Below are 23,118 nucleotides of genomic sequence, written 5' to 3'. Positions count from 1 at the left end.
GTGGATTTGCTGGGCTCCTGTGACAAGAGGGACACATGTGGACATGGCCAGTCTGCTCCAGTTCTCCAGGCGCACTTGTCTGTGTCCCGTGGGGAAATGACGTGCACCCCATGCTTCTCGTGGCAGGGGCGGGGGGGCATCACACGGGCCTCGGGAAGTGTCCTGGGAGGTCAGGGGCCGCAGCAGCCCCTCACCGCTGTGCCCCGGACGCGGCACGCGTGCGGGCAGCTCGCATTGTTGGAAACACCGTGAACACGGCACGGGCGCTGCCCCGGGACGCGTGAGGGCGCACGGCCCGCGGCAGCGCTCCCGCCTCCTGGCTGATGGGCTCTTCTGTTGGAGAGCTTGGAGAGCAAGGGGTCCTGCAGCGTCCACATCTGTTTGCTTCCTGACTTTCTGGGTTGTGCATAGCAAGAGTTCAAAGAGAATGGACCTCTCTGAACAGCCACACCCACGTGTGCCTGAGTCCTGGTGTGAGAACTGAAGGGAGAGAGCTGGGATGGCAGAGTGAGTCAGCGTCCTGGACCGCCCGGCGGTGACAGGTCACCACAAACTGGGCCGCTTAGAACCACAGGTTCATTCTCTCTCAGCTCTGAAGGCAGGAAGTCCAAGATCAAGGCGCCGGCTGACTCTGAAGACACAGGGAAGGACCCTCCCTGCCTTTCCCCAGCCTCTGGCGGCCGCGGTGCTCCTTGGCACTCCTTGACTCGTTGACCCGTCCCTCCAGCCTCTGCCGCTCCTTCATGTGGCCTTCTCCCCGTGTGCCCCTGTGTCCAGACTTCCCTCATCTTGTAAGAATATTTGGATCCTTTTATAATCTCGGCATCTGACAAATCATTGCTAGATTCTCTGTTGCGTCTTAAAGCTCACGTTGTCCTCACGGATCTGTGATGTTGAACATTTAGGTCCCCGTGTGAATTAACTGTCGTAGAATCTGACTGGTGTTCATGAGTCCAAAGTCTGCGATTATATTTGCAAGCAATTTGCTTTCAGTGCCCTTCAAGCATGAAGGCAGTTCTGTCATCATCCTGATGGCATCTGTGTCATTGAAAAGACCCAGAGATGATTGGTTTTGGCGTTCCGCGGTGTCGGGAGCCCCGGCTGTGTCTGTAGGACACAGGACGGCTCACGTGCGATCGTTTATATAGGGTAGCTTTCTAGATGTGTCATTGCTGGATTAAAAGGCAAGTGCATTAAAGACTTTGATAAAGAAAATGAAGTTGCCCTCCAAAGAGGACACAGTCACTGCCTCAGGGCCCTCCCGACTCCTGAGAGACCTCCTCCTGACTTGACTAAACTCTGCAAGGAGCCCGTTTCCAGATACAGTCACAGCCACAGCCAGGGTTAGGATGTCAGCGTATCTTCTGGGGGACACCGTTCAGTGGCGGGGCTTTGCTGCACAGAGCTGTGGCCACCACTCAGGGACCAGGGCAGTGTGCACTGAGGGGCGCCACGCGGTCAGTGGTGATGCAGGGCACGGGATCCAGCCTGTGTCCCTGTCCCCGGGCAAGGCTTCGCGACCCCCCCAGGGGTCATGGGCATGCTCTTCGTCCATCTTGGTCACAGTTTGGGAGGTTGATCCTCCTTGCCTGAGGATCCCAGAGGAGAGACCAGCGTCTGGAGCCCCAGCACCCGGGTCAGCTCTGTGGCCTTACTGGGATTCCGTGTGGAACGGGACGGCCTTTCTCCTAGTGACAGATGGGGCACCTTGATGAAAACGCCCTCCCCAAACTTACTTAAGGGAAGAAACCAGCTGGAGGAAAAGAAGAGGCCGGGCCTGCCTGACGAGCTGCCGCCCCCGTGCCTGTGGTTTGCTCAGGTCCCGCCCGAGTCCCGCACGCCCGGCTCCTCTTCTCGCCCGGTCTGAGCCTCTCTCCGAGCTCCCCGTCACCCGTGTTCCGTGGGGTTCTAGACCTGACCTACCGCCGGGGAGGGCAGGCCACGGGCCTCAGCCCCACATCTGTGTCGGGCAGGGTGGGGTGACCTGGCCGCCGGAGGGGTCAGTGAGGGGCCTGGGGGGATGGAGGGACAGGGGCTGAAGGGACGAGTGGGCCGGCTGGTGGGCGATGCAGAACCAGGCCGCGTGTGCGGTCCCAAGGCTTCTGGGTTTTCCCGGGAGCGGGCCGCTTCCTTGCCCTGCTGTGGCCTGGGCCAGGCCTCCAGCCTCGGCCCTGGGGCGCGGGTCTTTGGGCTGGACGGGGATGGGATGCCTGTGTCCCCACACGCAAGCACCAGGGAGCCTGGCTCTGAGGAGGTGGCCCCGCGGCCTGGCTCTGTACCCGAGTCCCTGCCTTCCTCTCCGTCCGTGGGACTCTTGTCTATTTTCTCGTAAACGACTGAGAGCCCTGGGTCTGAATCAGCCACTTCCTCCGACACAGTTGGCCACACCTGCAGCAGGGCCCCCTGACTGTGGTGTCTTTGCAGCCCCCGCGGGACGAGAGCCTGAACGGCCTCCTGCAGGGCTACAGGATCTACTACCGGGAGCTGGAGTACGAGGCGGCCGCAGCCTCCGAGGCCAAGACGCTCAAAAGCCCCTCCGCGCTGCGGGCCGAGCTCACAGGTGAGCCCCCCCGCCCCGGCTCCGGACAGGTGCCAGTCGGCAGGGAGCTCCCCGCACCACCCTGACGCCGCTCCCCGGGGCCTGGGAGGAGCCGCCTCCTGGCTCAGGCTCTGACGGTCCTTCCGACAGCCTCCGGTCGAGGCAGCTCCTGGAGCTTGCGGGCAGGCTGCCGCTCGGCCCTCCTCCTCGCTCGGGAGGAGGCTAGGCGGCGTCTCCTTCCCTGGGTCCCCCAAACGGCGTCAGAGAAAATACTTCAGCCCGTTGACACCTGCGTGCTGGGGTCTGGATGGGAGGGGCTGGGGTCAGGGTTTTGGGGCTGGGGTCCAGATGGGAGGGGCCAGGGCGGCCACCACCTCCCATCACATTAGGAGGCTCTGTCCCCGGCCTGCTCGGGGGCCTGGGGAGCCCCAGTCCTCGTGTCTCCATGAGGGTCGCACGTGCAGAGGGGCGCCTCCTTGTGCTCACTCCCGTCCCCCTTTGGGGCCTCCAGGCTGCATCTTGGCACGGGCCCAGCCCCACACCAGGAGGAGGGCACGGCTCCGTTGTTGCCTCCTCTTGGCGTAACGCCGGTGTCCCGTCCCAGTGGCCAGACAGGGAGTGTCTCCCTGGGCTTTGTAGCAAAATCACATCAGTGAAATAAGAGGATGTGGTTGGCTCGGTCCAGCTGTCCCCAGAGCGCTCTGGTTGTGGTTCGCCCACCCCTTCTGCTCTTACGTGAGCACAGGTAGGCTGAGAGCCGCACCTGCGGAGGCGTTGCCGCCGGAGAAGCCAGTCTCCTGCCTTCTCCGGTGCTGCTTTGTGCTACATGGTGCCAGATACTAATTCCATCCGTTTAAACGGAGGGTGAGCACTCGCCCTCCACTCGCGGGCCGGGATGCCTGGCTGGCTCAGCCCCGGGAGTGACATGTGGTGGCGGCCGCGGGGGCCGTGGAGCAGGGCCCTCATTTCAGTGGCGCGTCATTGCTGTAACTGTGCCCTGCGTGCTGACTGCCTTTCTGCTCTGCTTGCCCCTGACAGCCCAGAGCAGCTTCAAGACCGTGAACAGCAGCTCCACGTTAACGATGTACGAATTAACACGTAAGTGCAGCGCCGTCCACCGGAGCCACCTGGCCGGGAACGGGCCGGTCCAGCGCCCTGGCCTCGCAGTGGGCCCAGTGAAAACCGGCTTAGATTAATGGCTCTGACTTGTGGAACCCTCCTCTCAAATGCTGCTCCGCAACATGCCAGAACCACCATGGAGTGAAGAAAGGAACTTCCAGAAACGGGGGTGGGGGGCCTTCACCCCCAGCGGTGCCTTGAGTTTGGGGCAGAAGGAAGGTCACGCTAGGCAGGTCTCCCCTCGGGCCCCTCCGGCTTATTTTTGTAACCCGTTCTTCTGCTGTGGTAAAACAGACGTGACGTTTACCATCTTAACCAGTGTGTGTCGAGGGGCGCCAAGCACGTTCACAGTGTCGTGCAGCCGTCACCCCCGTCCACCTCCAGAGTGTTCCCGTCTTCCCAGACGGAGACTCTGCCTCTCAAAACACTGAGTCCCCCTCCGCCAGCCCCGGGCCCCCAGCCTCTGCTGTCTGTCCCTGTGAGTCTGACCCCTGCAGGGACCCCACACCAGTGGACCTCACAGTTTGTCTCTCTGTGTCTGGCTCATTTCACTTCAAGGACCACCCTGCTGCAGCAGGTGTCCGGACGTCCTTCCTGCTCAGGCCCGAGGGCACCCACTGTGCCCACCCCCCATTTATTTATCCGTCTGTCCTCCCTTCATCTTCAACCAAACCGCACTGCTCCCCCGTGGGTTCCTGGCTGGGGATGGGTTTCAGCGACCAAGTGCAAGGCTAAGGGCCCCCAGGGCGGTTCGGTTCGGTTCAGAGACCGTTGTCGTTGCTGGATTAGAAAGTGGGTAAACGTCGGTGGGGGGCTGGGTGCAGGCACTCGCCAGGGCTGCCAGCGCCATCCCGCTTCATCCCCGCCGCCCCCGGGCCTGGCGGCCAGGGCAGTTCACCGAGCTGTTCTGTCCGCCTTCTCCGTTGGTCACAGGCTCGGGCTCCTGCTCCCCATCCCCTCACCCCCGGCACGTCCCCGTCTCTGCTGGTCCCTCCTGGGCCGGCTGCTTCCCAGACCCGAGCTCCCTGGGAGGCAGGGGGAAGGGTTAAGCGCAAACCCAGCCCCAGGGATGAGGGCTCCCTCCCGGGTCTCCATCCAGGCCTTCCAGCCTGGGGTCCTGAGGCACAGGGCTGGGGAGGGGCGGCCGTGCCCCCGGGGTGGGCCTCCACTGACTCCGGCAGCCCTCCTCCTCGGAGGACGCGCGGCCACACGGGTCCCGGCGCTGAGGCCGCGCCAGCCGGGCTGTTCGTGTGGCCTCACAGCTCAGCCACGTGGGTGAGCCTCGCCCGCCTTTCCGTGAAACGATGGTGACAGGACACATGTAGGGCCTCGGGAGAGCCCTGCTGCTAGGAGAACCTTCCAGAATGTCTTGGCTTAAAGATCAGCTGCTCTCGCCACGCCGACCAGCCCAGCGCTGGTGCTGGGCCCGCCCTGGCGATGTGCCTGGACCCCCCTGCCCTTTCTTCCCGAGACGCGGCCCTAAAGCTCAAAGGCCGTGGTTTGCCAACATTTGTGCATTTAAATGCCAGGGTCTTAGTCCATCTGTCCTCACTTTTAGGGAAGGTTCTGAACCAAAAGGCAAGCTCAGCCCGGGTTCTGTCACCCAGCTTCCTTCCCTGAGAGGAGGCACTTCTGCCGCCCTTCCCCCGAGCGCAGAGGGGTGGTCTAGGCCCCGCAGCATCGCCCCCACAGATGGCCGTGGGCGCGGCCGGCCCCTGGCCGACTTCTCTCTTTGGGACAGCCGACTTCCCCCCGTGTCCCCTTGGGGTGGCTCCCGGAGGGAGCTTCCTAGGAGAGGGTGGCAGCGCTGGGCCAGCTGACCCCTGCCGTCGCCCCGCAGATCTGAAGAAGTACCGGCGCTACGAGGTGCTCATGACCGCCTACAACATCGTCGGCGAGAGCCCGGCCAGCGCGCCCGTGGAGGTCTTCGTCGGCGAGGCTGGTAAGCACCGGCGGCTCCGCCCCACGGCCCCGGGCTTCGGTGCCAGGTGGCCGCCCCGTCCCCCTCGTCGAAGAGCACGTGGCCGGTGGGGCGGAGGCTCTGGGTCACTGCTGGGCGGAGGGCGGGGCCGAGGGCTGGGGTGTCCCGAGGGCCGGAGAGAGCAATCCAGTCTTGTTGAGACCAGGCTGGGTGACGCCGGGAGCCGCGTGTTCACCAGGACTTGGTGGTGGGGGTGGGTGCTGTCACCCCCATAGAATCTGGGTGTGCGGGAACGAGGGGGTGCTCGTACGGTGTCACCCGCCGTCCCTGCCTGGGCCTGGGCAGCGTCCTCAGCACCGAGTCAGCCTGACCTCCTGTAACAGCTCCGTCCCGGGTCTCGGAAAGCCGCACGGATCCTGGGTTTGCTTCAAGGACCGTCCCTTCTGCGGGGCTAGCTCACAGGGAGACGTCGTGGTGTATGTTGAGGTCAGAGTGTGCCTTTGCACACCCCGCCCCACCTGGCCTCCTCGGAGCAAGGGCATCGCCTGCCCCGCTGACCATGGTATCCTGTGTCTGGCCATCAGCCTGGGTTTCTGCTCAGGTCCGCTGAGGACACAGACCCAGGCTTGCAGGAGGACGGAGGTTCTGGTCACTGGGCCAGAAACACACAGGTGACCTTTTGCCGTTTGGAGAGGCTATTTGCATAACCCAATCAGCAGCGCTGAGCGTCTAGCTTAGCAAGATTTCTCTGAAACAGGTAGTGTTTTCACATCGGCGAGGATAAACCAAATGAGAATCAGGGGAGGAACGGGGGTCACCTTGGCCTCTCTTTACACAGGAACCTGCCCTGGGGCGTGGGTCACCTGGAGCAGGCGGATGGGGGCCTGGTGTTCCAGAAGGGGCTGGGCCTGGCCAGAGGGCCCCCGGAGGCAGAGGGGGAACGTGGAGGGGGAGAGGATGCAGCACGCACCATCTGTAAGAGCGGGTGCGCTGGGCCCTGGCTGGTCACCAGTGGGGGCAGTCACACCGATGGGATCCGCGAGGCGGGAACTGCCCGCCTGTTAGCCTGTGCTCTGGGGTCGGGAGCCAGCATCCAGGGGCCGGGCACGCTGGACAGGGAGGTAGTCCCAGGGGCCAGGGCGGACATCCAGGGAGAAGGGCTGGTGCCTGGGCGGGAGACCAGGTAGGCGGAGGGGCCGCGTCCGGCCAGCCAGGTGACTGTGGGCTTGTGGCCAGCTCTGGGCTCTGGTTCTGGGTTTGGTTGGATGTTTGTCCTGTGGTGTGTGAAATACAGTCAACGTGACATCCACTGTCCTCGTCATTTTCGGGTGTGCAGCCGAGGCTCCCTTGTCCCCCTGGACAGGAGCCCACCCGGAAGCAGCCCCCACTCCCCATCCCCTGCAGCTTCTCATTTACCAGTTTGTCTCTACCAATTGGCCTATTCTGGGCACTTCACGGACGTGGAACGGTGCCATGTTTGTCCTTTAGTGGCTGGCCTCTCTCACCCGGGGTGCTCCCGAGGTCCCTCCATGCTGGGGCAGGTGTTAGACTTCATTCCTCCCCGAGGAATAGCATCCCACCTTGTGCAGACACCTCCTTTTGTCTGTTCATCTGCTGGACACTTGGGTTGTTTCCACCTTCAGGTTTTGTGAGTAGAGCTGCTGTCCACACGGGCGGAGCAGGTATTTTTCACTGGCGGCTGAGCCCCAGGGGGCCCTGGCCCTGACGCAGGATGCTGGCAGCCCCCTCTCCTCCCCGCAGAGTCCTCCCCTCCTCCTCCCGTGACATCACCCCCACAGTGATTCACCCCCGCCAGGTCTCTCGTCGTCTCGCCTCCTGGGCCCTTTATAACCCCCAGAAAGAAGAGAAAGCTCTACCTGTCTCACCCAAGGGTGGGGAGGGTGTGGGTACCGCCAGCCTCCCAGCCTCCGCCTCCGGGGGCTTCTCCACACTCACCCTTTGCATCAAGTCTGGGGTCACCAATCCTGGCATCCGTGGTCTCCTCCTGGGGCTGGAAGTGGCGGGGGTGGGAGTTGTGAACTGGTTCAAAGTGAGGGCTGAGACTCGTGGTTTCACCCTGGTTACGTGTGCATCTGGCACATCGCGTGCTTGTGTGAGGGGCTGTGAGAGAGGGCAGGGGGACTCCCCGCCATGAGTGAGGGGCCAAGGCCAGGCAGTCCGGTGGATGAGGCCGGTGGACAGGTCCCAGGAGGCGGAGAAACGTCATGAACCAGCTCTGTCATGAACCAGTGCTGCACACCATCGGCTGCGGAGTCGCCACCTGACACTTGGGCTGGGCTTTGCCGGGGTCGGTGAAGCTACTGCAGACACTGTAATGAATCGTTGATAACCCCTCTGATGCTGTCCTTAGGCTACAAGGCCAGAGGCAGAAATCCTGGTTCAAAGGACATAAACGTTTTGTACTTCTGGAAACCTTACACACGCTGACACCTGCCCAGCAGTGGCCAGAATGTGGGTCTCACGGGGTCTTCCTCTCCCCTCCATTTTTAAACCTTTCCTCAGGTGTTAGGTGAAAAGTTATCTCATTTTTGTTTCAACATATGAGCTTGTAAGTTACTACCTTGTGGTTAAACACCTGTGATTGTTCGCGATGATTTTTCTCAGGGATCTTTGACTTGATTCACAAGACCTCCTTAGATCTTAGGGACATCACACTTGATCCCGTTTGTGGCACCTGGTTTCCCTTTTCTCTTGTTAGTCGCTAATTTTATTGGCTTTAAACTCAGATCTGCTGCACCTCTGCTTCCCCCTGAGGAACCCAGCAAAGATTCGTACAGAATCTTCTGAACTTTTATGGTTTCACTTTTTCCCTTAAACTCTCCAATCCATCTGGACTTTATTTGGGCACCTGCTATAAAGTGACCTTCGGAATAGATTGCTTCCAGAGACGTTCCCTTCCCAAGTCATCTGCTGGTTGACTGTTTCTTTGTGATAGATCGTCATCATGTTTTAAATTCTTGTATACAGTCGGGTCTGAGTTCCACCACCGTCCTTACCACCACCCGGGGACCACCGGATCCTGCATTTACATCCCTGTATTACACATTCTCCGTACTTAGTAATGCTCATCCCATTTTTTCCCCTAAAATTTCTCAGCCATTCTATGAACTTTACACTCATTTTGGCAAATTCTCACAGAAGCTAATTCTGCTGGGACTTTCACGAAAGTGTGTTCAACTCTAAACTGGCACAGGAGCCCTCGCTGTCTCCGCCCTGCAGGTGCGTCCTCCCCGGGGACTGGCCTGTCTCCTGTGTCTCTCGCTGGCGTTAGTGGGTGTCTTGGTGCACGTCCTGCTCATCGTTTGTCAGTCACTCCCCGCAGTTTCCTTGTGGTTGTTCTGTGAGCCCAGGTCGTCCAACAGCTCGTCCCCGATCAGAGTCCAGGGCTGAGGTCCGCCAGTCATGGGGGCACGCTAAATGCGGTCCAGCAGGAGGAAGCACTTTCTCGGGCCCCGACAGAGGGAGCCAGGACCTGTTCTGTGTCCAGCGAGACACACTGCTGAGAGTTCAGCTCAGCAGTGGAGCGTCCAAACGTCGACCTTTGGCTCCACGACTTTCCCCAAGGGAAAACGGGCAGACACGGGAGCTCAGGATCTATGATCCTGCAGTCCCTTCAGAGAGGCATCTGGGTTGCTTTTGGTGTTTGCATTGCTTTGGAAGACAGAAAAATGTCTTGAAACTATTGGTTTGCTGTTTTTAAAAGAACTGAACGCTGGCTTGGGGCTGCGGGCCTTCCTGTCCCACAGGTATCCAAGTTTAAACCGCCGTTGGCTGGGATGAGCGCCATCACCCAGCTGCCTGCAGCGTTAGCCCCTCTGGCCCCCAGCCTCGGTGATGAGCAGGCTGGTCCTGGAGCCGCAAGTGAAAGCAGAGGGTTTCAGAGCCACCCTGAGACCACGAGTGGACACAGAGTGAATGGCTCTCGTCGGAGAGAAACCAGCAACGCTTCCCTTCCCACAGCTCCGGGGCCTCGTTCCTGGGGGTCTGCAGGGAAGCCCTCGTAACCCAGGCTGTGAAGCTATGGGACCCGCAGGCAGGTTCCTACTGTCCCAACGGCCAGCGTCGCCTGCGGGCCAGCCGGCAGTGCTGCATGCAGATAGCGATGTGGAGCCCTGCCTGCACCGCCAGGAGCAGTCCTGCCCAGTGCTGGCTGGCACGTGTGGGCACAGCCGCTGGGGTGGGACCGCGATGCTGCCTCCTCTGATGCCTTGCCCTGATGCCCCGGCCTCCCTGGTCCTGCTTCCGCAGCGCACACTCTGTGAGCCACCGACAGGGGGCGTCCCCAGGGCCTGACCCAGGGCAGCGGGGCAGAGGAGGGAGAGCAGATGCAGAGCTTGGGAGAATGACAGGACACTGTCCAGGCCCCTTTGGCCTCCTCCAGGCTCTCTCCTGCACCCGTCATCCCAGGACAACGAGGACGCCGGCTCAGTGAGGCCCACATGGGGAATGAGGCAGCCGGGCCAAGCACCCGTGTTGGTTTTAAAGCGCTCTGCAAGCACAGTGGGGGCGGCAGTGCTGAGCAGGGGCAGGAGGAGGAAGGGGACACCCTGATAGGGCCTCATTAACACTGGGGCAGGGGGTCAGGGACCACCCCACAAGTGTGAGCTGAACCCCAGTCCCCTCCAGCAGGGACTCATAGAAACCTCTGGAGCCACCATCTCCACCCCATCCGGAACACCCCCACTGAAGTGATCCTTCCTGACCCCGAATCTCATCCCATCACTTTCTGTTTCCACCCCTCAGTGCCCCTCATGTCTGGAGTGGGGAAAAAGAAAATGTGTTCCCAAGACCAGCCCATGGGCCCCTTCGGCCCTGCCCATCCTGCCCCCAGCATCTTCTCCGGCCACTCTCCAGACCCACCCTGAGTTGTTCAGGCCACAGTGAGCGCCATCCGGTCCCCCAAACCCAGGCTCTGCTCCCACGCCCACGGGCCTCCTATGCTGGGTTACTGCCCTTCCTAGCAGACACGGGGGCCCAGGAAATGTTGGTGGGTAAGTGACATTATTAATAGTCTCATTTCCATCAACGCAGGAAGGTCATGGAGAATACTCTAATGCTTTATTTGGAAGCAGTTCCAAACACACAACCCGGAGTCTGAGTCCTTGGCCAGACTCTCCGGAGAGCCCTGTGGTGTATCTGCTGGCCAGGGATTGAGTCCTCTCCACTGAGCAGCCCCTCCCCTTGCTTGGCGCCCGCTGGGCCCCTGAATGCGAGGAGACCCCAGTCCTACCCTTGAGGAGGGCGCCCTTGGGCAGAGGGCAGATGACCTCACGTGGGGCCTTGGAGGGAGGGGCCGAGGCCATCCGGGTCCAGCCGTGTAGGGTGGGACCTTCTGCGTGTTACTGGGCTCAGGGTGGACAGGAGTGGAGCTGGACTTTGCAGGGTGACCAGACCCTGCGTCCTGGGTGCCGCCATTCAGACCCATGTATCATCGGGACCTACTCCAGGCCTCGTCTTTCTTCAACCCTGACGCTCCACCCCAAGGGCTGTCGGGAGCGCCCCGGGGTCTGAGCAGAGGCCCGGAGCAGGACTTGGGGGAGACCCCACCCCACGGGCACTTCCCTTGTCTTGGTTCACAGACTCGCTGCATCCGAGCAGTACAGGGCTTGAGGTTAACACCCCTTTACAGGTGAGCAAGGCCAGCACAGAGGCTTCCAGAAGGTTCTCCAGGAATGCACGTCTGATCAGGGGCCCTGGGACACACCTGTGTGGCCACTTCATCTGAGGCAGCTGTCTGTCTCTTAAAGAGTAAGGCCCCTCTGGAATCAGCATCCGAATGGAGACACAGGGCTCAAAGATGTGGGGAATCAGTGGGTTAACCATGAAAGCCTTCGTCGAGCAGGGTTCCAAACCAGCCCTCGGCCAAACCCAGCCAGTGCCGGCTTTTACAAATAAAGTTTTATTGAGACGCCCATTCACTAACATACAAAGGCAGAGTTGAGTTCTTGCAACAGAAAGCAGCTCAAAATGCCATTGCTGGGTGAAACCAAGTGGCAGATTTGTTCAGCAGTGACCTGTATCGTGGAAACAGCTGTAGGAAGAATACGCCAGTTCTCATGAGTTGGAAACTCTCTGGCCTCCACCTCCTTTCCTCTTGAAACCACTGTTTTTAAAACGCAGCGTCTGATACTCAGCGGCCTCAGACGGCAGCTGCCGTGTCAGAGCAGACGGGGAGGCAGCCTGCCCACTGCTGCGCCTCGCTGTGCCCAGTCCTGGCCCTGAGCACCCCTCGTTCTCTCCACACCCATAAGCAAGCGCCCCGCCCTGTGCCGCCGGCACGGGGGCCAGAGCCACACACGCTCCTGACCGCCCTGCAGCCCTGTGACTCGGCCAGCGCAGCTCCCAGTGAGAAGGCCGGGAGCTTACCTCGATTCTCCTGTGCTCACTCGTGGGGCCGAGCCCACCGCTGGGCCTGGGCTGGTGAAGAGCACACGTGGACCTTCACAGAGGGCTCTTGGTGGAGCACCTCAAAATCCGGCGTTTTCGGCAGAGGCTACACCAACTCCAGCCTCTGGAAGCCCCAAGCGTGCAGGCTGGGCCTGGGCTGCGCGCCCTTCCCGGAGGAGCTCGCGCCCGTCGGGGTGTGTTAGCTGCCTGCTGCTGCGTAAGGAATCACCCCCGTGCGGCTGCTCGGGCCACATTGCTTGTTACCTCACAGCGTCTGTGGGCCGCGAGTCCAGGCCTGCAGTGCACTGGCGGTGGTGGGCGGGGCTGTCTCCTGGGCTGGTGGGTGGCGGCCTCTCCATGGGTCAGAGCTGGAGACAGGGGCAGGGGTGCCAGCAGGGGCACCAGCGAGGACTGGGGGCTCGGGCTCCCATCGCCTCCCTGCAGCGCTGCCACCACTGCGTCCGCCCACCCTGCTTGTCAGAGGCAGGTCGCGTGTGCAGCCCCCCTTGGAGGAGGGTTGGCCGAGGGTGCGAATACCGGGAGGGGGCCCTGGAGCTGTCTCCAGCATCCATGTGACATACCTGGGCTGCTCTCAGTTCACAGGGAACCGTGACGGGGGACGGACACTTACATGTGTCAGCACACGGTGACACCTTGTCTCTAACACGGACAGAGTCCACCTGAGAGCTGTGCCCCACCCACCCCTCAGGGCGAGTCACTGGAAGTGAGGTCACCTTGGGGTTGACCTTGGAGCAGGACACCTGCCGGGGCCGTGCTCTGCCTCACACGACCCCTTTCACTTCATCTCAGAAACCCTCTAAGTCTGGTATTGTCTCCAATTTTATAAACCGGAGCTCAGGGAGATTGAACCAAGTCCCGCATCCCGCAGGCTGAGCCCAGATCCCAAACTCCCCGTCCAGCTTTTACCGCGGCCTCGTAGCTGTGGTTTCTGGAGCCAGGAGTACATAGCATTGATTTTCTGGAAAATCATTTTTGTGACCAGTTTCCTGATTTTTCTTGTTATGCTTCCTTGGAGTCTTTTTTTTTTGGTTCTGGCTCTGCAGTGAGGGGTGCGAGGCAAGGAGAGGGGCTGGACCTCGGAGGAGGGGATGGCAGCAGGGGTGAGAGGCCGCTGGTCTGAGGAGGCTGCCCCAGGGACCAGAGGCCCGGGACTGAATTTTCCCGCCGTGCCCCGCCCTGGCTCTGCTGGGAGGGAGGGAGGGCTCACAGCCAGGCAGCCTGGGGCTTTGGGAGCCTGGACCCACACCCCTGCTGTGCGCCCTTGGGCGGGTTCCTCAGTCTCCCGGGGTCTTAGTCTCCCCACTGTGTCGTGGGGCAGTGATGGTGCCCACCTCCCCGGTTGTGAGGGTGAGCGAGCCTGTCGTCGGCGCGTTCGCGTCCCCCCGATGGGCCGGCAGGTTCCGGCAGCCACTGCACCAGATGCTGCGTCTTCAGGAGTCCTGGAGGCTTCTGGAGAGACGGGGGCTTTAGGCTGAGAGAGGGTGACGCACGTTCATCACGGTCCACATTATCAGCGTGATCTCACCTTTGTCTGTTGTAAGCTTCATTAAAAGCTACTTTGTAACGTCAATGGAAATGTGCCTTTGGGACCCGAAGTTCCTGCAGCGGGGGCTCGCAGCCACCTGGCCATCCTGAGTGACCCGGCCTGGGCCCTCCTGTTTGGTGGTAGCAGTGATCGCCTGCTTTCTTCTGGGGGGGCTGTGCACCTGCTCGGATGTGGCTCCTTCCTGTTCCCTTGGGATTCCGCCCCCTCCTTTCCCTCACCGAGTCCTGCTTGTCCTGCAGCACTTAGCCTGCCGTCCATGCCAACCCCCTTCTGTATCAAGGGGCCCGGGGCTGCACCTCGCCTGACCCAGAGTCCCCTCCCGCAGGTGTCCCTGCTTAGGGGAACAGATGTGTTGCAAAGTCTGCTGAGAAGGTAAATCACGTTGAGAATTCTGTCTCCTACTTGCTTTGACAGGAGGTAGGAAAGTGCCAACACCTGAGAAACGATGATGTGATTAAAGTGAACCAATGATGTAGCATCTTTTAAAAATCATTTAAAGAAATACTTCATTCTAGTAAAGCATTAGTAACAACTCTCAAACTATCGGTTAAAAACGTGCTCTGCCCAAATAATGAACCGCTGGTTACAAAAGCGGAAGGAAAGACCCAGCATGGGCTGGCCCGGTCCAGCGCCGGCAGGTGCCTGGCGGGGCCTCGGCGGCTCCGCACCCACCTGTCTGCTGGGACCCGGCTCCCCTGTCCACTCCCGCCCCCCCTTCCCGCCTCCCACGCGCGCTTGTCCCCGAGCCCCTGGTCGCACGGCGCGCCCTCCCCGTGACCCGAGAGCCGCCTGGGTGTCGTTTTCCAGGGAGGACCGTGCGTCCCGCGGCCAGAGCTGACCTCTCGTGACCCTTCGAGCCCGTCCTCACCTCATTCTCCCTTGACCCCTGATTCCTGTGGCCCATCTCCCTTGTTAAATTTGCCTTGTATCCGCCCCCCGCCCCCAGCGCTGTGCCGAGGGCCTGGCTGAGATTTAGGACAATTTCAGCAAAGTTACACTGTGACAAATCAGCCCTGGGTCTCAGTGGCTTAAACACCAGCCGGGTGTTTTCTCTCTCGCGTTCCTGTCCGTCAGGGTCAGCTCCGTGTCCCACGCCCCCTGCCATCGTCTCTCCCAGATGCAGACTGACCCGCTGGTCTGGTGGTGGTGGTAGGGGCCACGGAACACTCCAGAAGCTTCTGCTGGGAAGCGGCCCACGTGCCACTACTGCTCCCCTGTCATCATCCAAACCCGAGTCAGAGGGGGGACGGTAGCCCTCCCTCGGGAGGGACTGGCCACAGGGCGGGTGGGCGGCCCTCCCAAGGCGGGTAGGGGTGTTTTGTGAAGGGTCATTCCCACGGATGGGACGGTTCCTATGGCACAGAAATTTCCATGTTCTCCCAGTCTCCACTGTTTACCAAATGCCTCTGCAGTCTTGCTTCCCGCCGGTCTGTGGTTCGAGTGCTCTGGTGTTTGTCCAGCTGCCTCGCCTGTCTCAGAGGTTCTGAAAGGCTGGTGTCTGAGGGGCTGCGGCTCAGGACCACCACGTGGCTTCTGGGGGACACGGACGTAGGGGGCCATGAGCCAGCACCGCCTCCCCCAGCAGGTTTACACATAGACGGGGCAGACACCGTGTGCTGGTGACTGCCTCTGGATTCACTGGTGCCTGATGGCTGTGTCAGGGGCAGCGAGCCTGTCCTGGGGTTGAGTGGGCTGGATGAAGCGGCCCTTGCTGCTCTGTGGGACTGGCCCACCAGCATCCAGCCCTCAGCACCCAGCTCTGCAGGGCCTCCCCGAGCACTCAGCCAGCATCCCAGAAGGTTCCAGAAATCTCTGGAATTCAGTACCGCCATCGGGTACAGGGAGCCTCTGGAAGTCCCAGAAGTCTCTCTGTCATTGCCTTCGCAGGCCCTCTCCAGGGCCAAGGTGGTAGGAGCGGCCCCCGAGGCCCGCGGATGACAGCTGTGTCCCAGCATCGTCTGCCTGGACCTGAGACGCCAGACAGAACCCCCGCTCTGACCCTAACCCCGCAGCCTAGCTCCCAGCGCCCGCCGCAGGCCGTCCGTCCGCACATCAGCAAACACCAGGGACCGCTGGGCTCACGAGCTTTTTTAAACTAATTTCACACATTTTACAAAAGCGTCCTGAGCCGCACACCACCAGCACCAAGGCGGGAGAACAGGAAGGCCACGATTCCTCAGACGCTCCTGTGGTTTCCAAACCGAGCAGGCTCCGTGGCAAGCAAGACCTGCGTCCGGGCCTGTGAACAGAGGCCCTCCCCGCAGGTCAGCCCTCCCGTGGGGGTGGAAGCCCAGGGGCTCTCAGGACCGAACCTCTGTGCTGCTCTGTTCGTGTGGGTTGTTGTTTTCCCTGCTGTGTTTTCATCGAAGACGTCTGTGTCAGCTGCAGTATATTTACGGCAGAAAGAAGAGGTGCCGCAGGAGATCGGGGGCGGGGACAGCAGCACGTGTGGCTCAGCTGTCCAGGACGGGGCCAGGGGGCTTTGCCCAGCATGTGTTGACCCCAGTGTAGAGGCCCAGGGTCCCCGAATTCCGGGGGCCGCTGGGAGCTCGTGGACACGCAGGTTCCCGTGGACACCTGCACCCCGAGCATGTCTCTCTCCCACCGAGCGCTATGGGCCCTGGGATTGGCCGTGCCTTTGAACAGGAAGCCCTGGGGGTCGAGGGGACCACACACAGGCGCTCCCCACCGCCCACCAGGGTAATGGCTGTGCTCAATTTTGCTTTCACGTTTTAATTGTACGACAGTAATTTTGCGATAGAGTTGCCGATGGCAAACATGCAAAAGACATTAACTTTATTTATGTTTTGGATTATTAATGTGGCTGTTAAAATTCCTCCAGTTAGTTTTGATTGAATTGTTTTTTTGTGTGATTCTGTTGTTTAATGGAGCGGTAAATAAGAATTTCTGATAATGAGGCCGAGCATCTGCCGCAACAACCTGGTGTGGGCTATTAACATTTCCATTAACGGCAGGGTGGGCAGCGGCAACACGGGCACCACACAGTTAGAGCAAAATAAATAGTCGGTGTCAGGCCGAGTGGGTGTTAATTACTGTTTTATTCCCTGTTGGGGGGAGAGAGGGGAAAGTGGGGAGGGGAGGGCGAGGGGAAGGGGTGACTCTCGAAGGTCATTCTCTCCCAAGGAGCCGTCTCCAAAGAGCACGTGCTGGGCTGTCTCCCTCTGACAAGGACTGTTTGATCAGTTCCATTTATGGTCCAGAAATAGTCTCAAGTCAAAAGGCAGCTCCCAGGCCGCAGGCAGGACTGCGGGAGGCGAGGATGCTGGGCTGGCGCTCTGCCTCCCGCGTCCAGGCCCCCGACAGCTCCATGGCGCTCCCTGGGTTCCAGCCCAGCATGGATTTCAGTAGGGAGCCCCCAGGTGGGAGGAGGGAGCAGCTCCCAGGAGGCAGAGGACAGACCCCTGCAGGAGCGCCGGGCAGGGAGAAATGCCCTGAAATGTACACGTGTGTTTGCGGGGTTCCCAACTTCCCAGCGGCTGCCGGCCTGGCGACAGCCTCAGTGCCCTGTCAGCTGCCTTTCACCTTTTACGGGCCCAGTGTGGCCTCTCTGACACCAACAGAGCACCCGGGGTTCCCCTCGGAGTGGGAGGGAGGGAGGACCAGGGGAGCCTCACTAGGGAGCATGGAACCGGGAAACCTGAGCTCCATCCCGGTGGAGGGGCAGCCCGGTGTCTGCAGACGTCAGCTCCCCCTGGAAAGGCGCTTCAAGGTACCCCGGGACCCTGAACCTGCGGTGGGAACACAAATGCCTTTATTTTCTCCAAGTTCCCTCCGAATTTAGCGTCTCCCTCGTTACGAATGTGGCCATGAGCCACTGTGGAGTCTGCAGGCCTGTGGCCCTCAGCGTTGGCCCTGGGTGTCCCCTCCACGTCCAGGTTGTTACTGAGACCTTGGCCGCCCTCTGCTCGTCACACCCGGCCTCACAGCAGTCGCTAGAACAGCTCCGAAGCCTGACTTCAAGGCTGTCATGAACACCTGGGCTATTATGTCACACCTTTGTTTGCAGACGCTCCGCTGTGGCTCGGTGTAATCGTTTATCCTTGTGAGTCTCCAGATTTTGTTTTATGCATTTAAAGACGTGGTTCGAAGGAGGATCTGTGGTCGTCCCCAGCATGAAGGCCGGCTGGGCCGGGCGAGGTCTCTGGTCCGTCCTGGGACTGGGAGCCCTGCGTGTGCGGACGGACTTCTCAGCCCCGTTCCTCTCTCCGCAGCCCCGGCCATGGCCCCGCAGAACGTGCAGGTGAGCCCGCTCACGGCCAGCCAGCTGGAGGTCACGTGGGACCCACCGCCGCCCGAGAGCCAGAACGGGAACATCCAGGGCTACAAGGCAAGGCTCTGCCTCGCACGCAGCCTGGCCCTCCTCCCAGGTCACCTCCAGGTCACTCCCAGGGCACTTCCAGGTTACAGGAGCTCCCGAGGGCTCTGGCTGGGACCTGGCCGCACTGCACCGCAGTTCACTCGGCCCTTCTGTCTCCTGTCCTGACTCACAGCCGACCCTCTGCCCACAGAGCCGGGGGCAGCGCTGAGCAGCCAGAGAACGGCTTAGCATCCTCCTGGCCTGGGAGGGGGTCCTGGTTCGCTGCGTGGCCACTCCCTCCCCCTGAACGCCCCCAGGAGTCCCCACCATCTCTGCTGACTGTAAAAGGGAGGCGCTGAGGAGAACAGATCCCCAACCCCAGCCCCGCCCTGGGGTCACTACCGCACACGGCCTGGGTCTCCTGTGGTAGGTCCAGGGCCTGGGTCTCCTGTGGTAGGTCCAGGACGGGCCCAAGAAGTTGCATCTGTAACAAGTTCCCCTGGGGCATCTGGTTCCCGGAAACCCCGCTCGGAGAACCCCCACCCTAAACTGTTAAGATTCGCATCCGCTAGACATTGCAGGGGGGAAGGGAGAAGGCAGCGGGCCGTTGGGTGGGAGCGTCCGGTGACAAGCATGGCGCTGCTTTCCCCAGGGCAGGAAGCTCTTTCCAGCGTTCCCCCTGTAAGATACAGCTGCCAGGGGTGCTCGGACCCCCTGAGACCAGCTCAGACCATCCTGAAGAAGACAGCCAGTGCCGCCCCCTGAAGCTTCCCCGTCCCCCTCTAGAATGCATTTCCTCGTCTGGGCTGCGGAACCCACGTCGATCAGTCACCAGGTTCCGTGGGCTAGCCTGCCCTGATGACTGTGGGACCGATTAACTGCCCCTTAAAGGGGATCTTTATAGGTGTTTTACGAAAATAAGCAGCTTCCTCCGTGGCAGGGCTGCTGCCAGGATTCGTGAGGTGACGGGAAGCCCCGCGAGCCCGGGGGCAACGTGCTGTTTGTGTGCGTCCCGAACACGTTTCCTAATTTCCCAATGATAGACACACTGAACTTGGATACTGAGCTCAAGTCAGGAAGGCCGGTTCTGGCAGAGTGCCTCATTTGGTCCAAGAGCAGAAGCTGGACTGCGTCTTGCAGGTAACATAGGCGGTGCTCCCGGGTCAGGGCGCTGCAGCCTGGCCAGACGTGTGGGCGCAGGAGAGCTGGCCCAGGGCTCCGGGCGGCTCCGCGCGCGGGCGAGCTGCCCCAGCGGCCCGGCCCGGTTCCGGCCCGCAGTGCCAAGCTGGATCTGCGGAGCAGTGTTGTCTGTGGGCAGCCTGGCTGGCGCTGGCTTGGGGCAGTGGTTCTCGGCCAGCCGTCGAGGGGGAGCAATTCTGATGACTTTAGAAACCTTCTTATGCGGGCATCACCTTCACCATGAGCTCGTAAGAAACAGACAAGAGGAAGTGGAACCCGGGAGACATGTGGGCCGTCCCAGCTGTGCTGAGCCCAGCGTGGCTCGGCTCCACGTTCCTGTTGGTTGTCTTACTGTCCAGAATACTGGACCACATTGATCAAAGCCTTCGATGTCAGCTTTGTCCTTTGAACAGGTCGGAGCAGGGCATAGGCATGACTGGCCTCCCTTCTGCCCAGTGGACCAGGGGAAGGGCAGGGGCCCGGAGGCCAGCTCTGTGAGAGGACAGGCACTTCACTGGTCGCAGGAAGAGACGCCCCTTCCATCCTCAGACCCCATCAGGCAGGGCTCGACCTCTAGAAGAACAACTCAGAAACGCAAATCCTGGCCCCCAGGCAGTGTTAGCAGCCTCCGGTCTCCGTCCACCCTGACCTTGACCTCAGCCGCCCCTGACTCTGCAACACATACCTGGCCCCAGGAAGCACTCGGGTCCCCATGGCACTCAGTGGCCCCCTGTCCTGCAGACCAGATACATAAGGGGCGCTGTCCCCGCCCCCCGCCCACCGACAGCCTCCAGCCTCCTGCTCTCTCCGACAGATCTACTACTGGGAGGCAGGCAGCCAGAACGAGACGGAGAGGATGAAGGTGCTGTTCCTGCCGGAGACCACGGTGAAGCTGAAAAACCTCACCAGCCACACCAAGTACCTGGTCAGCATCTCGGCCTTCAACGCGGCGGGAGACGGGCCCCGGAGTGACGCCCGGCAGGGCTGCACCCACCAGGCCGGTAGGACAGCAGGTGTTCCCTTCGCGGCCTCTGACACGCCTTCTGTGAGCGCTGCCTGTCCTGTCCCCCGACCCCGGGGGGCTGGGGATTTCTGGGTTTGAGTCACGTGGTGTCCCCGGGCCTGGCCTCGGCCGCATGCCCGGAGCTGCTCCATACATGTTGGCCAGTGTGAGCATGTGTCCTTCTCCGGAGCCTCCAGGGCAGCGAGGGGCACAGGGCTTCACATCTGCTCCGAGGCCTCCTTCCCAACCATCAGGGCTCCTCCCAGCCCCCGGGGGCATCTCCTCGGGGCTGCACAAAGCGGGGTGGGGGGATCTCATACTTTGACGTGTTGAGCCCAGGCCATAGCATGGCCGTCCCCCGGGGCCTCAAGGCCACAGAGCAGCCCTGGAAGTGCTCACCAGCCGTCTCTGGGCACCCGCGCCAGGCAGGTCTCCGGGAGTGGACGGGCTGCCCTGCCAGCCGTCCCGTGGCCTGTGGCCTCCTCTCCACCACCGTGTGTGTTCTGAGCACATCGCTCACTCTCCGGGTGACCCCAGAGCTCCCTCGGGGCCTGGAGGGCAGTCTGAGGGGAACCAGGTATCCCAAGGCAGCGGAGGCGGGGCCTGGGGTCCGGGGAGCCCTGAGGCACTTCATAAGATCCAGGGGGTGGAAGGCCGGCACAGTGAGGTTAAGGAACCTGGGAGGGCGGAGACCTACCCCACTCAGGGCTCCCCAACGCTCTGGGGGTTCAGCCGACCACCAGCCTTCCTAGACAATTCACCTCCTGGGAGCATGAGCATCTCACTTCCCGTGAGACGACCGCCACCAGGCTGCAAGGAGTGCATCCGTGGGGCCTCGGCCAGCAGCCTGAAAGGGGCCGCCTGTGGACTCTGAGCCGCGAGAGTGTGGGGGCCCTCAGGGCACTGCAGCCCTGGCAGGTCATGGGGCCACAGAGCCTCTGGGACTGGGGAGAGGGCAGAAAGGGGACAATCAGGGAGATCTGTGGGCACCTCTGAGCTTCGAGGGGACCCAGGCTAGAGATGAGTCCATCCCCACTCGGGTCGGGGCAGCTCCGGGTGGACGGGGGCCGGGGGCAGGCTCCGCAGGCTCCCCTCTGCGTCTGCTGCGAACGTTTTCCGACTCAGGGTGGCTCGTGAGAGACAGGCTCCCCCGTTTCCAGACCAAGCGGGACACTGAGGTAGCAGGTGCCGATGAGATTCCAGACGAGGGTGGGGAAGGGGTGTCCTCTGAGACCTCCGGGCCCCCAGGAGGGGATGGGAGGCAGAGCCTCGGCCGTCGGCCGTCACAGAGCCCGGTCCCCCCAGAAGAGCAGGCCTGGGGTCCCTGGGGCCCTCTGCAGGGCCCGGAGACGGAGCTGCCTGCATTTCGCTTTCCGCTTCCATCTATTCCTCGTTTTTATGCCTTTGTCCCTGCACCTCTCAGGCTCCTTTGTGTTCAAACACCGTCATTCCCTCTGCTCCTCTCAGGAGGGTCTGAGTTTCTGATTGATCCCGGAAGTTCGGAAATGATCAATAAATCTTTCCATCCCGAGGCGCTGAGGCTGTACTGAGTTGAAAATAACATCTAATAACATCTTCACTCCATGGGGAGGCGCAGACATGGACGTAGATGGTCTGTAAAGGAGCTTCCGTGCAGGTCCTTTCTGCCCTCCTCTTCCAGCTCCTGGGGCCCCCAGCTTTCTGGCGTTCTCAGAAGTAACCTCCACCACGCTGAACGTGTCGTGGGGTGAGCCGGCGGCGGTCAACGGCGTCCTGCAGGGCTACCGAGTGGTGTACGAGCCCTTAGCGCCTGTCCAAGGTGAGCCAGCCCGGGAAGGGGGGCCCACAGGTGCACAGCACTCAACAGTCTAGCAGCGAGGCCCAAGGCAGAGCCTGGTGGACATGCAGGGCGGGACCAGAACCTCCACATCCTGGGTTCTTATGGGCTCTCTCCACAGGCCCCTGCGCAGTCTCTTTATTCCCCAAGACACGGCTCTCCCGAGACCACGGTCTCCTCCTGAGATCACAGCGCTCGGGCCTCAGGAGAAGCCAGGTGTCGGGACCACGTGGGCCACGTGGACGATCAGAGGTGCTGACAACCCAGAGACCCCCCAGATTCTTCTCTGGTGCCGCCCTTCCTTCTGCCGCTTAGTCAGCGGGCACTTTTTAAGGGCCTGCTGAGTGCCAGGTGCCCTTTGAGATGCCGGAATCGTTGGACCCAGGAAAGCTAGGACTTAGCTGACTTGCTAACCACGGTCCTTGCTTTCCTCAATGCAGGGAGCTTGTCCTCCAGTGAGGAGAGAGCAACACACAAAGAGCTGAACAAACAAACTCTGATCCTGATCAGTGCCGAGAAGAGAGCGGGGGCAGAGGGGGGGCCGGGGGCAGGAGGGACCCAGGCGCCCAGCGTCAGAGGCAACACCAGCCCACAGAGGCTCAGTCGCCGGGGCATGCGGAGGCAGGGGAGCCCACAGAGGGAGGAGGGGCGATGCCACGGGGCCGGTCACACGGGCCACGGTGACCCACCCAGCTCTTCGATGATCTAATTCCTCGTCTCCTCATCCGTCCTCCCTGCCCGGCTGCCTGCGTGCACCCTGGGGTGGGTGCGCGCTTCCTCCTCTCCCCACTGTGTGCCCAGGACTGCAGTGCAGAGAAGGGAGCAGAGGGTTCCCCTGCTCGTAGACACAGACGGGCTATAAAAATTACAAATTATTTAATGTCCAGCAGCAAAAAATATAACCAACATATCAAATAATATTGGCTCTCCATTTAGAGCCATGATAAGTTTCCTTTTAAAAACTAAGCACATTCAAGGAAAACAGGGAGTTGATTTGAAGAAGAAAATTTAAGCCCTGGATTTTATTTCATCGACTCTAAACTGCCATTGACTGTGAGATTCATTGTTATTTTATGAAGTGCTACGAAAGAAAAAATGCTTCCAATAAACTATGGCCCAATACTTTGGTATCATCAGTGCTGAGCTGCATCCCAAATCGGAGACGTGAAACGCAAGGGGGAAGAGAGCGCATCTCGGAAGATCGATGAGCTTTGGTAGATAACGGTAGAGGTGATGTGTGCATACAGT

General features: G+C 61.0%; 1 protein-coding gene across 5 annotated transcripts in view; it reads left to right on the top strand.

Annotated features, from left to right (window-relative positions):
- The window catches only part of SDK1 (sidekick cell adhesion molecule 1), a 719,511-nt gene that overhangs the window by 666,389 nt on the left and 30,004 nt on the right, over nt 1–23,118 (top strand). For all 5 annotated transcript variants that reach the window (XM_072943395.1, XM_072943396.1, XM_072943397.1 and 2 more), the window contains 6 exons: nt 2,425–2,560; nt 3,578–3,637; nt 5,499–5,600; nt 17,787–17,902; nt 19,866–20,052; nt 21,715–21,852. In XM_072943395.1, the coding sequence (XP_072799496.1) occupies nt 2,425–2,560; nt 3,578–3,637; nt 5,499–5,600; nt 17,787–17,902; nt 19,866–20,052; nt 21,715–21,852 (739 nt within the window). The remainder of the gene's footprint in view (nt 1–2,424; nt 2,561–3,577; nt 3,638–5,498; nt 5,601–17,786; nt 17,903–19,865; nt 20,053–21,714; nt 21,853–23,118) is intronic.

The sequence above is a fragment of the Vicugna pacos genome, chromosome 18, assembly GCF_048564905.1.
Source record: "Vicugna pacos chromosome 18, VicPac4, whole genome shotgun sequence".
NCBI classification, from domain to species: Eukaryota; Metazoa; Chordata; class Mammalia; order Artiodactyla; family Camelidae; genus Vicugna; species Vicugna pacos.
Note: the sequence above shows the minus strand (reverse complement) of the source record. Positions and strands in the feature narration are given on the sequence as shown.